Genomic DNA, 17,020 nt, shown 5'->3' with positions numbered 1-17,020 from the left:
TTACATTATGTATATTTGCCAACTGATATGTATGTTGGAGTGTTTTTTCATACTTAGGCAGAGTATGGACAGTCAAAGATCCGTATAGTAGAACTGGGTCGTCAACAATTGCTTCGCCAGCAAGAGAAGTGAGTATCCATCTCTGTTATTAAGTATCTGTCTCTGTTATTAAGTGTCTGTCTCTGTTATTAAGGATGTACACCTCTGAGAAGTCAAAATTTTCTTTTATTAAACTTTTTTTCTCATATAGATTTTGGGAAATAGGAGTTCATACCATACAAGAAAATGGAAGAAAAACATATGTCGGTGTGCTTGTTTTTGAGGTATTGTCACTCAAAGATACCAAGTTGACAAAATCTTTTTTTTGGATTTTTGCCATTTTGACCATATACACAGAGCTCAAAGCCATAATTTCCTAATGAGATGTTTGATGTGTATGGAAGTTTGAAGAATTTATTTTCCTGTAGTCTTCTTTAAAAATATACAAGTTTTGATTAATAAAACTCATATTTTTTCTCAGAATAACAACATATGCTACTCCTACCCCTTAATTTTGAGCTACATGTAAAAATACACTGTTTTCAGCCATTTTTGCCAAATTTAACCCTTTATAGAAACAGTTGTGGTATTAAACTTTTGTTGATATTTTGCATATCAATACGGAATGGGTTGTTCTTTCTAAATTAGGCAGAAAAATGGGGGGTCAGTGTGCTTACTTTTTTGCCCCATTTGAATATGTGTTATTTTTCAGTATTTTAGAGTAAAAATATAAAAGTGCTCAAATTACCATTAAATGTAAAAATAACGTGACAAAAGCGTATCACTTCACGCAATTATGCTCAATATTTTAATAACCATGAACCTAGTAAAGATTAACAGCAAAAATTAGCTCGATACAGCTAAAAATGCTGGTGCATTGATAATTTAAGTAAAAACAATTTTAATGCTCAATATTTTAATAACCACAAACCTAGTAAAGATTAACAGCAAAAATTAGCTCGATACAGCTAAAAATGCTGGTGCATTGATAATTTAAGTAAAAACAATTTTAATGCTCAATATTTTAATAACCACAAACCTAGTAAAGATTAACAGCAAAAATTAGCTCGATACAGCTAAAAATGCTGGTGCATTGATGATTTAAAGTGGTAGTCTCACATTCCCCAAAATTTTCCTGTTGTTCAATATTTTTCATATTTGTTTTATGAAGTAAATATGTTGTTATGCATCTTCTGTCAAAGTTTTGAAGAAATTGAACCATCTATTTTTTCTAAATAAATATTCAAATTTGCCATTTTTGAGTAGATTCTGCACATGAAAAAACAGCATTAGTCTGTACTAAATCCGCCCCGTAAATGAAAATAATTAATAAAATGTTCTGCGATATATATATTGTTTAATTGACGTGATATATATCAATCCTTTTTTTTAAATGCTTTACTTCTCGTCACAATTAATTTCTAGTGATCATTTTTGGAGGAAATTAGGTAAAAAAGACGCAAGTAAATTACCTAAAACATTCTCACCAAAATGAAAATAAATCAAAATTGTAAAGTTCAATTTTTATAGAAAAATAACAGAATAAAAAGTGACAAAGTTGCTTTTAATCAGTCAATTTTCAAGAAAATTGAACCACAATTTGTCAAGATAGGGCATTTTTAGCACCAACAAACCTTCATTTTTCATTGAAAAAGACGGGATTCACAATAGAGTTATCTCCCCTATTACATATACTTTTTATACATTCACTGCAGAATTTTCTGTTACAATATAGCCTAGATGTCAATAGTTTTAGTTTTAAAATGATTGACAATATTTAATCAATATATATTTACCTTAAAATAGCAATTTAAGATTGATAGGATTATTTGTGTTGTTATTTTTAAAACTAATAAAATAATTTATTCATAAATTCAAACTTCAGAAAAGGGGGTATTAATCAAATCGCGGTCATTCAAATGCTTGAAGAGCTTGGGGCACTGTCATAACTCAAGAGTCTGTATGAAAAAATCATGATCTGTCTCCCTTACCATGAAACTACATTCTTAAGTCAAAACAATTACAGTAAAAAATGGTTAAACTATGGCTCTACTCAAAGAGGAAAAAGACACAATTTCAAAATGGACGCCAATTGGGCCATTTCTTAAAATCCCTTTATAAAAAAAATCTACTGAAAATAGAAATTAAATTTTTTGACAAAATTCGCATCTTGCAACTTGCTACAGATATTGATAAAATATATTTGAAAATCTCTTAACTTCTTTAATCTTTGTCGAAACGAGACTTCAACGGGACTGAAACCTCAGAAGAATACATCCTTAAGTATCTGTCACTGTTATTAAGTGTCTGTCTCTGTTATTAAGTATCTGTCTCTATTATCAAGTATCCGTCACTGTTATTAAGTATCTATCTCTGTTATTAAGAATCCGTTTCTGTTATTAAGTATCTATCTCTGTTATTAAGTATTCGTCTCTGTTATTTAGTATCTGTCTCTGTTATTAAGTATCCGTCTCTGTTATTAAGAATCCGTCTCTGTTATTAAGAATCCGTCTCTGTTATTAAGTATCCGTCTCAATTTGATGTGATATTTCTATCTATTAGATGTAATTTTTACTTATTAGATGTTATTCTTCAATATTAGATGGCATTATCACTATCAATGGAGAGTATTAAGTCCTGAGGAACCCTAAATCTCACGAATTACTACAGAAACTGTTTGAGTACTATACATGTACATATATCCATATTCCACTGTGTAAGAATGTAGTCTCATGGTAAGGGAGACAGATCATGATTTTTTCATACAGACGCTTGAGTTATGACAGTGTCCCAAGCTCTTCAAGCATTTGAATGATCGCGATTTGATTAATACCCCCTTTTCTGAAGTTTGAATTTATGAATAAATTATTTTATTAGTTTTAAAAATAACAGCACAAATAATTCTATTCAATCTTAAATTGCTATTTTATGATAAATATATATTGATTTAACATAGTTAATCATTTTAAAACTAAAAGTATTGACATCTAGGCTATATTGTAACAGAAAATTCTGCAGTGAATGTATGAAAAGTATATATAATAGGGGAGATAACTCTATTGTGAATCATGTCTTTTTCAATGAAAAATGAAGATTTTTTGGTACTAAAAATGCTCTATCTTGACAAATTGTGGTTCAATTTTCTTGAAAATTGACTGATTAAAAGCAATTTGTCACTTTTTAGTCTGTTATTTTTCTATAAAAATTGAACTTCACAATTTTGATTTATTTTCATTTTGGTGAGAATGTTTTAGGTAATTTACTTGCGTCTTTTTTACCTAATTTCCTCCAAAAATGATCACTAGAAATTAATTGTGACGAGAAGTAAAGCATTTTTTTTTAAAAAAAGGATTGATATATATCACTTCAATTAAACGATATATATATCGTAGAACATTTTGTTAATTATTTTCATTTACGGGGCGGATTTAGTACAGACTAATGCTGTTTTTTTCATGTGCAAATCTACTCAAAAATGGCAAATTTGAATATTTATTCAGAAAAAATAGATGGTACAATTTCTTCGAAACTTTGACAGAAGATGCATAACAACATATTTACTTCATAAATCAAATATGAAAAATATTGAACTACGGGAAAATTTTGGGGAATGTGAGACTACCACCTGAAATCCCTATGGGGCGGACATTCATTGACTTATTTTTATGAATGAGACACTCAACTGGTATGTTAAATGCATATGAAGATACTGTTAATGTGTATGTTATGGTAATGTAAGTGAAATACATGTGTAACCCTGGTAAATACTAGCTGCAACATGTATCGCTCGGCTAGAGAAAACTTCTCTTAGCTTGATCTGTTGAGCGTCAGACTAGTAATCCAGAGGTCCCCAGTTCGATCCCTGGCAGAGACAGGTTTTAAATTCATTGTAAATTCTGCTCCCTGTTACACATGGTTTTGTTATATTTAAAAAATATTTATAATGCAAAAGCTAATTTATCAAGACCTATTGTTTGATTTCTCTTATTCATTTTTCATCATTTCCCCTAACTTGCATTAATGATATGGTGTCACTGATTTTGTTGACAATATGTTTGTGTTAACACTGTATATTTGTAGACATGCCAGTGAGATGTTGACTCTACAAAACGAGGTTGAGAGCATGAAGGAGCTGTTACACACCTATGAACAGTCCATATCACGCAAAGACCAGGTCATATCTAACATGACGCACGCTCTACAGAAACAACGGGAGCGACATGACCTCCTCAAAAAGTTCAGCGAATGGAAAATCAAACACAACGATCTCAAACGAGAGGTAAACTTTCAAATATTTCAATTTCTACAAAAAATTATTTCAGTGATAAAATAAGATTTAACTGCAGACAAGTGTAGAATTATCAGTATACATTCTGTATATTATAGGCCTCAATTTCTAGAAACAAAGAGGTGCAGACCTAAGGTAAAACTTGTAATTAATTTTCTCTTTGTTTCTGGCTTTCTGATTGGCCAATTCATTTTTTTCATTCCACGATGAAAAAAAATCCGAGAATGGTGCGGAAACCCAACGTTATCATGACGTCACAATAGAAACATTGACGTTGTGTATTGATTTTGAAAAAAAAAAAAAGTCCCTTGGAGAAATCAATGGAATCGTACGTGTAAACTTTTTTCATTTTATAAAGTAGCCTGGAAAATTAATAATAAGCATTGAAGTCGCTATTTTTTAATTTCATTGGTTCAGTGTTGACATTGTGTGAACAAATTATTTTTGGTTTTGAATGGATACAGTAAAACACTGTTATAAAGAATCTGTATAAAGTATCTAGGACTATTTATAGACTGTAAGTACAAAGGACTATTTATAGAATGTATATAAAGTACCTAGGCCTATTTATAGAATCTTTATAAAGTACCTAGGACTATTTATAGAATCTGTAAGTACACATGACTATTTATAGAATGTGTATAAAGTACCTAGGACTATTTATAGAATCTTTAAGTATATAGGACTATTTTTAGAATGTGTGTAAAGTACCCAGGACTATTTATAGAATTTGTATTGCGAGGTTTTGAATGATTCCTTTACTCTGCTGACTTGTTCTTACAGAAATTTGCAAGTAAGTTAGCAGCTAAACATCATGAACGGAAGCTGACACGAACAGTTTGGGACGCCTGGCATTCAGTAATCGAGTCGAAATGGCGGAATCGTGTGGAGCGTGCCTGTCAGAGTAAAGCACAGGAAGTCTGCATGTCCCTAACAAATAACTATGAGGCAAAGATAGCATCGGTACGCAGTGTAGATTTGTATGTAAAATGGGTTGTGTAGATTTGTATGTAAAATTGAGTGTGTAGATTTGTATGTAAAATTGGTTTTATGACACTAGATACTATTCAATACAGAGTTAGTTTTGTATCCATGCTAATTCCCACCAGATTGACAGTGTTGATGTGACATTAATGATTATTTACGTTATGTTGATGTGACATTAATGATTATTTACGTTATGTTGATGTGACATTAATGATTATTTACGTTATGTTGATGTGACATTAATGATTACGTTATGTTGATGTGACATTAATATGATTATTTACGTTATGTTGATGTGACATTAATGATTATTTACGTTATGTTGATGTGACATTAATGATTACGTTATGTTGATGTGACATTTATATTATTTGTTATGTTGATGTGACATTAATGATTATTTACGTTATGTTGATGTGACATTAATGATTACGTTATACGTTATGTTGATGTGACATTAATGATTATTTACGTTATGTTGATGTGACATTAATGATTATTTACGTTATGTTGATGTGACATTAATGATTATTTACGTTATGTTGATGTGACATTAATGATTATTTACGTTATGTTGATGTGACATTAATGATTACGTTATGTTGATGTGACATTAATGATTATTTACGTTATGTTGATGTGACATTAATGATTACGTTATGTTGATGTGACATTAATGATTATTTACGTTATGTTGATGTGACATTAATGATTACGTTATGTTGATGTGACATTAATGATTATTTACGTTATGTTGATGTGACATTAATGATTATTTACGTTATGTTGATGTGACATTAATGATTATTTACGTTATGTTGATGTGACATTAATGATTATTTACGTTATGTTGATGTGACATTAATGATTATTTACGTTATGTTGATGTGACATTAATGATTATTTACGTTATGTTGATGTGACATTAATGATTATTTACGTTATGTTGATGTGACATTAATGATTACGTTATGTTGATGTAATGACATTAATGATTATTAGACGTTATGTTGATGTGACATTAATGATTACGTTATGTTGATGTGACATTAATGATTATATTATTTACGTTATGTTGATGTGACATTAATGATTATTTACGTTATGTTGATGTGACATTAATGATTATTTACGTTATGTTGATGTGACATTAATGATTATTTACGTTATGTTGATGTGACATTAATGATTACGTTATGTTGATGTGACATTAATGATTACGTTATGTTGATGTGACATTAATGATTATTTACGTTATGTTGATGTGACATTAATGATTACGTTATGTTGATGTGACATTAATGATTACGTTATGTTGATGTGATTCGTTATGTTGATGTGACATTAATGATTACGTTATGTTGATGTGACATTAATGATTATTTACGTTATGTTGATGTGACATTAATGATTATTTACGTTATGTTGATGTGACATTAATGATTATTTACGTTATGTTGATGTGACATTAATGATTATTTACGTTATGTTGATGTGACATTAATGATTACGTTATGTTGATGTGACATTAATGATTACGTTATGTTGATGTGACATTAATGATTACGTTATATTGATGTGACATTAATGATTATTTACGTTATGTTGATGTGACATTAATGATTATTTACGTTATGTTGATGTGACTTTAATGATTATTTACGTTATGTTGATGTGACATTAATGATTATTTACGTTATGTTGATGTGACATTAATGATTATTTACGTTATGTTGATGTGACTTTAATGATTATTTACGTTATGTTGATGTGACATTAATGATTACGTTATGTTGATGTAATGATAATTCACTGATGAAGTAAACTCTTTTGTCCTCAGCTAAATGAAGCCTTAGAGGCCTCCAGATTGGAGGTGTCCAAACTACACACGGAGCGAGACAACTATGAGGAAGGAATGAAGAAAGCATTCATGCGTGGTGTGTGTGCACTCAACCTTGAGGCCATGACTATGTTCCAGACAGGGGAGGGAACTCCTGCAGGTATCCACTTACTGTCAGCTCCTAAATATAAATGTCTCAAGTTGGTTTTAATACTTTTCTGAGAGGATTGTATTTTATTGTAATCTGAGAGGGTTGTATTTTATTGTAATCTGAGAGGGTTGTATTTTATTGTAATCTGAGAGGGTTGTATTTTATTGTAATCTGAGAGGGTTGTATTTTATTGTAATCTGAGAGGGTTGTGTTTTATTGTACAGTACTTAATGCGTCTAACATTCCCTCGAAACGAGCGCGAAACGCAAAACGCAAACGAAATGTTAAACGAAAACGAACGAAAACGCAAACGAAAAACGAATAGTGTAAAACAAAAAACGCGTTTCGTCAAGCGCTAAACGCAAAAAGAAAACGCAAACGAAAAACGTAAACGAAGTGAAAGCGTGACCGGAAGACCAGAATGCAATCATAAATGTCGATCGGGACTCCGGTAGCTTAGTGATCCGGATTCTGAAAGCGATGTCTATTTTACGTTCGCAATTTTGATTTAGTACGATTTATCATTATGAAAAATATATCTTGTCTTAGAAAATATGCAATTGTTATAAATATATTACCAATAAGAATGTGATTACGTATATATATCCAAGCATTAATACATTTTTTAAACTTATAAAGCGAGATTTTAAAAATAATTATAAAACATGCATGTGTACAAATAGTCTTCAATCAATGCTAGTATCTATAAGTCTGCTCTGAATTTGTTACACATACTAGTACTGTTTTATAGAAATTATCAGTTTCAGAAAAGAAAACACTTCAGAAGAACTTCTTATTTTAGTGTAGGTATTGTGAACATGTACGTTTGACTACTGCAAGTATAAACCCTAGGTCTAGCGGTTAGGTAGTTATATATTACATGTATATATATGACTCCAGAGGAGGTCCCCGTACCAGCTGTTATATAGATATCAATGTGGACACTCACCTGTAGCATTTACCCGACCCATTTGGAGGTCTTATATAAATTTGCTTTATAATTCACGGACAACACATGTACAACACTCTACCCCTCTCCATCCCCACTCCCCCTCTCGATTTACCTGCTTTCATTTATACCATTTGTTATTTGACAGCGGCATATTTTGATTTTGTGTCAACTTGTATCACACCTGGTCAAGTGCAGTCACCCATGAACAATGGCTCACTGATTGCCTCAGACGCACACGGCCCCTCACATGTTTATTTAGGATACGATGTATATTATGCGTACGTGACCCCGTGCATGTACATGTACCAAAGCATACCACAAAAACAACAATGTTGTGTTATTCTAGTCATTACAGAAAACCAGCTCTATGGTGTTTTATTCCTCGTGTGTTTTGTTACATCAACATACCAATAAAATACATGATCAATTACATCAATGGCGAATACGTGTAAATACAGAGATACAGTTGAATGTACATGTATCTACTGTCAGTTCGTGTTGGACGATTATGTATATATATATATAAGTCAATTATGATTTGATATCTGTTGACTTCGGTACGTTCTTAATTTCACATAAAATATGTAAAAAAAAAAGTATTCGTTTTATGGTTGAGATATTATTAATTGTGTTATTTTATTATCAGAATAGTGTGTATCACTAGAAAATAATGTGATCCAATGCTAACAGTGATGAGTCGGATATGATTTTTTTATAATGTATGCACCAGTGAGTTATATATATATTATGACCAGCAGTACGGCGTCCTGTGGCGGGAGTTCACACCTGTCTGTAATCCTTCAGTCCACTTTATCGAGCCCCGCGGGTGTTACAAGTGTATATTGTACCTGTCCCCCTGTAGCACATACACGTGTATAGCTAGTACTATATAAGACCTTGCAGAAAGGTATACAAATGATCCTTACTATCAGACAATGTGTGTAGGTTACATGTATCAAATGTAATTAATGTCTAGATACAAAAGGATTTTTAAAAATTTATTTGTGGATGTTTACTACATTGTCCAGAACACGTAAATTTATCGGCCTACACCGTCGTTTGACTCCACTTTTAGTTTAGCCAACACATGCGCATTCAACCATTCCTAATCAAATATCAATGAATAACATCCGGTAAACGAATTGGAACGCAAACGCACGCAAACGCAAACGAACGAAATCCAAAACGAATCAAAACGCAAACGAAATCGAATCAAAACGCAAACGAACGAAAACGCGAAACGCAAACGAAAAATGCTCGACGAAACAAAACGCAAACGAAACTAAACGAAAGAAATGCAAACGAATCTAAAACGCGTTTGAGGGAATGTTAGACGCATTAAGTACTGTAATCTGAGAGGGTTGTATTTTATTGTAATCTGAGAGGGTTGTATTTTATTGTAATCTGATAGGGTTGTATTTTATTGTAATCTGAGAGGGTTGTATTTATTGTAATCTGAGAGGGTTGTATTTTATTGTAATCTGATAGGGTTGTATTTTATTGTAATCTGAGAGGGTTGTCTTTATTGTAATCTGAGAGGGTTGTATTTTATTGTTATCTGAGAGGGTTGTTTTTTATTCAATCTCAATGTAAGCCATAGGCAGGAAGTAATTGATGTGGTTTTATGGGAACGCATATCCACTGACATATAAATTCTTAAATATACGAAGTCACGTTATTGTGATTGACTGATGTTTGTGATTTATCTCATGTAGGTACAGAAGACCAGGCGTACTCAGACAATCTCGAGTCTAGCATCCCAGAGAAGGATCTGAGTGGCCCCAAAACCATCCCTCAGGAGGCGGTATACCAGAGCCAGCCCCAGCCCAGACAACCAGCGGCCAAGGTTGTTACAAGTCAGGCAACTAGGTCGTCCACTCTGTCTAGTATGGCTCAGTCAAAACAGATGGTATGTATGTACAAGTGTTACTTAAATAATACAAAATATATTAGTACCTTCTTTACCCCAGGTCATGATAGTATATTACAATATATACCCCAGGTCATGATAGTATCATACAATATCAGTACATTCTATACCCCAGGTCATGATAGTATAATACTATATCAGTACATTATATACCCCAGGTCATGATAGTATAATACTATATCAGTACATTATATACCCCAGGCCATGATAGTATAATACTATATCAGTACATTCTATACCCCAGGCCATGATAGTATAAAAAATATATCAGTACATTCTATACCCCAGGTCATGATAGTACAATACAATATCAGTACATTCTATACCCCAGGCCATGATAGTATAAAAAATATATCAGTACATTCTATACCCCAGGCCATGATAGTATAAAAAATATATCAGTACATTCTATACCCAAGGCCATGATAGTATAATACAATATCAGTACATTATATACCCCAGGCCATGATAGTATAAAAAATATATCAGTACATTCTATACCCCAGGCCATGATAGTATAATACAATATCAGTACATTATATACCCCAGGCCATGATAGTATAATACTATATATCAGTACATTATATACCCCAGGCCATGATAGTATAATACAATATCAGTACATTCTATACCCCAGGCCATGATAGTATAATACTATATCAGTACATTATTATACCCCAGGCCATGATAGTATAATACAATATCAGTACATTCTATACCCCAGGTCATGATAGTATAATACTATATCAGTACATTATATACCCCAGGTCATGATAGTATAATACAATATCAGTACATTATATACCCCAGGTCATGATAGTATAATACAATATCAGTACATTATATACCCCAGGTCATGATAGTATAATACAATATCAGTACATTATATACCCCAGGCCATGATAGTATAATACAATATCAGTACATTCTATACCCCAGGTCATGATAGTATAATACAATATCAGTACATTATATACCCCAGGTCATGATAGTATAATACAATATCAGTACATTATATACCCCAGGTCATGATAGTATAATACAATATCAGTACATTCTATACCCCAGGCCATGATAGTATAATACAATATCAGTACATTATATACCCCAGGTCATGATAGTATAATACAATATCAGTACATTATATACCCCAGGCCATGATAGTATAATACAATATCAGTACATTATATACCCCAGGCCATGATAGTATAATACAATATCAGTACATTATATACCCCAGGTCATGATAGTATAATACAATATCAGTACATTATATACCCCAGGTCATGATAGTATAATACTATATCAGTACATTATATACCCCAGGTCATGATAGTATAATACAATATCAGTACATTATATACCCCAGGTCATGATAGTATAATACAATATCAGTACATTATATACCCCAGGCCATGATAGTATAATACAATATCAGTACATTATATACCCCAGGTCATGATAGTATAATACTATATCAGTACATTATATACCCCAGGTCATGATAGTATAATACTATATCAGTACATTATATACCCCAGGTCATGATAGTATAATACAATATCAGTACATTATATACCCCAGGCCATGATAGTATAATACTATATCAGTACATTATATACCCCAGGTCATGATAGTATAATACTATATCAGTACATTATATACCCCAGGCCATGATAGTATAATATACAAGTATAATACTATATATACCCCAGGTCATGATAGTATAATACTATATCAGTACATTATATACCCCAGGCCATGATAGTATAATACTATATCAGTACATTATATACCCCAGGTCATGATAGTATAATACTATAATCATTCCAACATATCTACACCCCGATGCACGCTCAAAGTAATACTATATATACCCCGGTCATGATAGTATAATACTACGCTTCATGTACACATACTATACCCCAGGTCATGATAGTATGTAATACAATAACATTAAACATTATATACCCCAGGTCATGATAGTATAAATACAAATAACAGTACAAAATATACCCCATGCTGTGATGATAGTGATAATACAATAACAGTACGCTATACCCCAGGTCATGATGACATTATATACCCCAGGGTATAAAAATAAATATCAGTACATTCTATACCCCAGGCCAGCATGATATCAGTACATAACACAATATCTATACAATATCAGTACATTCTATACCCCAGGCATGATAGTATAATACATGACATTCTATAACCCCAGGTATGATAGTATAAAACAATATCAGTATATATACCCCAGGCCATGATATAATACAATTCAGTACATTATATACCAGAGGTCATGATAGTATATCACAATATCAGTACATTCTATAACCCCAGCCATGATAGTATAATATAGCATATATTCTATACCCCAGGTCCATGATAGTATAAAAATAATATCAGTACATTCTATACCCCAGGCCATGATAGTATAACACAATATCAGTACATTCTATACCCCAGGCCATGATAGTATAAAAAAATATATCAGTACATTCTATACCCAGGCCATGATAGTATAACAAAATATATCAGTACATTCTATACCCTCAGGCCATGATAGTATAAAATACAATATCAGTACATCTTCTATACCACTAGGACCATGATAGTATAAAAACAATTATATCAGGTACATTCTATACCCCAGGTCATGATAGTATAAAACAAATATCAGTACAATTATATACCCCAGGCCACATGATAGTATAATACAATATATCAGTACATTCTATACCCCAGGCCATGATAGTATAATACAACTTCAGTACAATTCAATATACCCAGTATGATAGTATAAACAATATATCAGATACATTCATACACCAGGCTCATATAGTATAATACAATATCAGTACATTAAATACCCCAGGCCATGATAGTATAATACAATATCAGTACATTATAAACCCCAGGTCATGATAGTATAATATCAATAATTATAATAGTACATTATATACCCCAGGCCATGATAGTATAATATACTATAGACAGTACATTATATACCCCAGGCCCATGGTCATGATAGTATAATACAATGTATATCAGTACATTCTTTACCCCAGGTCATGATAGTATAATACAATATTCAGTACAATTATACCCCAGGCCATGATAGTATATTTACTTTATATCAGTACATTATATACCCCAGGCCATGATAGTATAATACTATATCAGTACATTATATACCCCAGGCCATGATAGTATAATACTATATCAGTACATTATATACCCCAGGTCATGATAGTATAATACTATATCAGTACATTATATACCACAGGTCATGATAGTATAATACTATATCAGTACATTATATACCCCAGGTCATGATAGTATAATACAATATCAGTACATTATATACCCCAGGCCATGATAGTATAATACTATATCAGTACATTATATACCCCAGGTCATGATAGTATAATACTATATCAGTACATTATATACCCCAGGTCATGATAGTATAATACTATATCAGTACATTATATACCCCAGGTCATGATAGTATAATACAATATCAGTACATTATATACCCCAGGTCATGATAGTATAATACTATATCAGTACTATATACCCACAGGCCATGATAGTTATAATACAGCATATCAGTACATTATATACCACAGGCCATGATAGTTATAATACTATATCAGTTACAATTATATACCCCAGGTCATGATAGTATAATACAATATCAGTAACAGTATATTCACCACAGGTCATAGAATAGTATAATACAGATATCAGTACATTATATACCCCAGGTCATGATAGTATAAATACTATATCATACATTCACAGGTACATGATAGTATAATACTATAGCCAGTACATTATTATACCCCCCCCAGGTCATGATAGTATAATACAATATCAGTACATTTTATACCCCAGGTCATGATAGTATAATACAATATCAGTACATTATATACCCCAGGTCATGATAGTATAATACTATATCAGTACATTATATACCCCAGGTCATGATAGTATAATACTATATCAGTACATTATATACCCCAGGTCATGATAGTATAATACTATATCAGTACATTATATACCCAGGTCATGATAGTATAATACTATATCAGTACATTATATACCCCAGGCCATGATAGTATAATACTATATCAGTACATTATATACCACAGGTCATGATAGTATAATACTATATCAGTACATTCTATACCCCAGGCCATGATAGTATAAATACAATATCAGTACATTATATACCCCAGGTCCCCGTCATGATAGTATAATACAATATCCAGTACATTCTATACCCCAGGCCATGATAGTATAATACAATATCAGTACATTATATACCCCAGGCCATGATAGTATAATACTATATCAGTACATTCTATACCCCAGGCCATGATAGTATAATACTATATCAGTACATTATATACCCCAGGCCATGATAGTATAATACAATATCAGTACATTATTTACCCCCAGGTCATGATAGTATAATACTATTTCAGTACATTCTATACCCCAGACCATGAATAGTATAATACAATATCAGTACACTATATACCCCAGGTCATGATAGTATATTACCAATATTATTAATACCCCTAGTCCATGATAGTATAATACAATATCAGTACATTATATACCCCAGGTCATGATAAAGTATAATACAATATCAGTACATTATATACCCCAGGTCATAGATAGTAATAATACTATATTAAAAACCCAGGTACATTGATAGTATACCCTAAGTTTACCCCAGATCAGTGATGTACTATTACAAACATAATTATATATACCCCAGGCCATGATAGTATAATACAATATCAGTACATTATATACCCCAGGTCATGATAAGTATATATACTTCAGTAACATTCCCCAAGGTCATGATAGTATAATATCAATATCAGTAAATGATTATTACCCCAGGTCATGATAGTATAATACAGTTATCAGTACATTATATACCCCAGGTCATGATAGTATTATACAGTATCAGTACATTATATACCCCAGGTCATGATAGTATTATACAGTATCAGTACATTATATACCCCAGGCCATGATAGTATAATACTATATATACCCCAGGTCATGATAGTATAATACTACATCAGTACATTATATACCCCAGGCCATGATAGTATAATACTATTTCAGTACATTCTATACCCCAGGTCATGATAGTATTATACAGTATCAGTACATTATATATCAGTACCCCAGGTCATAGTATAGTATATATCACCTACATTATATACCCCAGGTCATGATAGGATAATACTATATCAGTACATTATTATACCCCAGGTCATGATAGTATATAATACAGTACGAATTATATAATACCCAGGTAATGATAGTATAATACCAATAATCAGTACATTATATACCCCAGGTCATGATAGTATAATACAATATCAGTACATTATATACCCCAGGTCATGATAGTATAATACAATATCAGTACATTATATACCCCAGGTCATGATAGTATAATACAATATCAGTACATTATATACCCCAGGTCATGATAGTATAATACAATGATCAGTACATATATACCCCAGGTCATGATAGTATAATACAATATATCAATCACCTTATATACCCAGGTCATGATAGTATAATACACAATATCAGTACATTATATACCCCAGGCCATGATAGTATAATACAATATCAGTACATTATATACCCCAGGTCATGATAGTATAATTACTATATCAGTTACATTATATACCATACAGTTGATAGTATAATACAATATCATGTACCTTAATATTATATACCCCAGGTCATGATAGTATAATACTATATCAGTACATTATATACCCCAGGTCATGATAGTATAATACTATATCAGTACATTATATACCCCAGGTCATGATAGTATAATACTATATCAGTACATTATATACCCCAGGTCATGATAGTATAATACAATATCAGTACATTATATACCCCAGGCCATGATAGTATAATACAATATCAGTACATTTATATACCACAGGTCATGATTAGTATAATACAATATCAGTACATTATATACCCAAAGGGCCTAACTGATAGTATAAATACAATATCAGTACATTATATACCCCAGGCCATGATAGTATAATACAATATCAGTACATTATTATACCCCAGGTCCATGATAGTATAATACAATAATACAGTACATTATATAATCCCAGGCCATGATAGTATAATAGTATCAACAATTATATAACCCCAGGCCATGATAGTATAATTAATATATCAGTACATTACATATATACCCCAGGCCATGATAGTATAATACAATATCAGTACATTATATACCAGGCCATGATAGTATAATACAATATCAGTACATTCATATACCCCAGGCCATGATAGTATAAATACAATATCAAGAACATTTATATACCCAAGGCCATGATAGTATATATATATCAGTACATTATATACCCAGGCCATGATAGTATTTCTACTTTATCAGTACTTTCTATACCCCAGGCCATGATAGTATAATACAATATCAGTACATTATATATACACAGGCCATGATATAAGTATAATATATACGCATTATATACCAGGCCATGATAGTCATTACTATACAGTACATTATATAACCCCAGGTCATGATAGTACTAATTACAAAATCAGTACATTATATACCCCCTAGGCCATGATAGTATCGATAATAATATCAGTACATTATATACCCCATGGACCATGTTATGTATAATACGAATATCAGTAGGACATTATTCCATATACCCAGGTCATGAACTCATCTATCAGTATAATACTATATCAGTACAATTATATTCCCCAGCGCCATG

The 17,020-nt window shown here is 31.7% G+C and overlaps 1 protein-coding gene across 1 annotated transcript in view; it reads left to right on the top strand.

Moving 5' to 3' along the window:
• Positions 1 to 10,446, top strand: part of LOC138305862 (centrosomal protein POC5-like) — a 29,002-nt gene extending 18,556 nt beyond the window's left edge. The window contains exons 6-11 of the mRNA XM_069246125.1: positions 58 to 128; positions 4,120 to 4,318; positions 5,111 to 5,290; positions 7,155 to 7,314; positions 9,973 to 10,166; positions 10,432 to 10,446. Of these exons, the coding sequence (XP_069102226.1) occupies positions 58 to 128; positions 4,120 to 4,318; positions 5,111 to 5,290; positions 7,155 to 7,314; positions 9,973 to 10,166; positions 10,432 to 10,446 (819 nt within the window). The remainder of the gene's footprint in view (positions 1 to 57; positions 129 to 4,119; positions 4,319 to 5,110; positions 5,291 to 7,154; positions 7,315 to 9,972; positions 10,167 to 10,431) is intronic.
• The last annotated feature ends 6,574 nt before the right edge of the window (positions 10,447 to 17,020 follow it).

The sequence above is a fragment of the Argopecten irradians genome, chromosome 13 (genome assembly GCF_041381155.1).
Source record: "Argopecten irradians isolate NY chromosome 13, Ai_NY, whole genome shotgun sequence".
NCBI lineage: Eukaryota > Metazoa > Mollusca > Bivalvia > Pectinida > Pectinidae > Argopecten > Argopecten irradians.
Note: the sequence above shows the minus strand (reverse complement) of the source record. Positions and strands in the feature narration are given on the sequence as shown.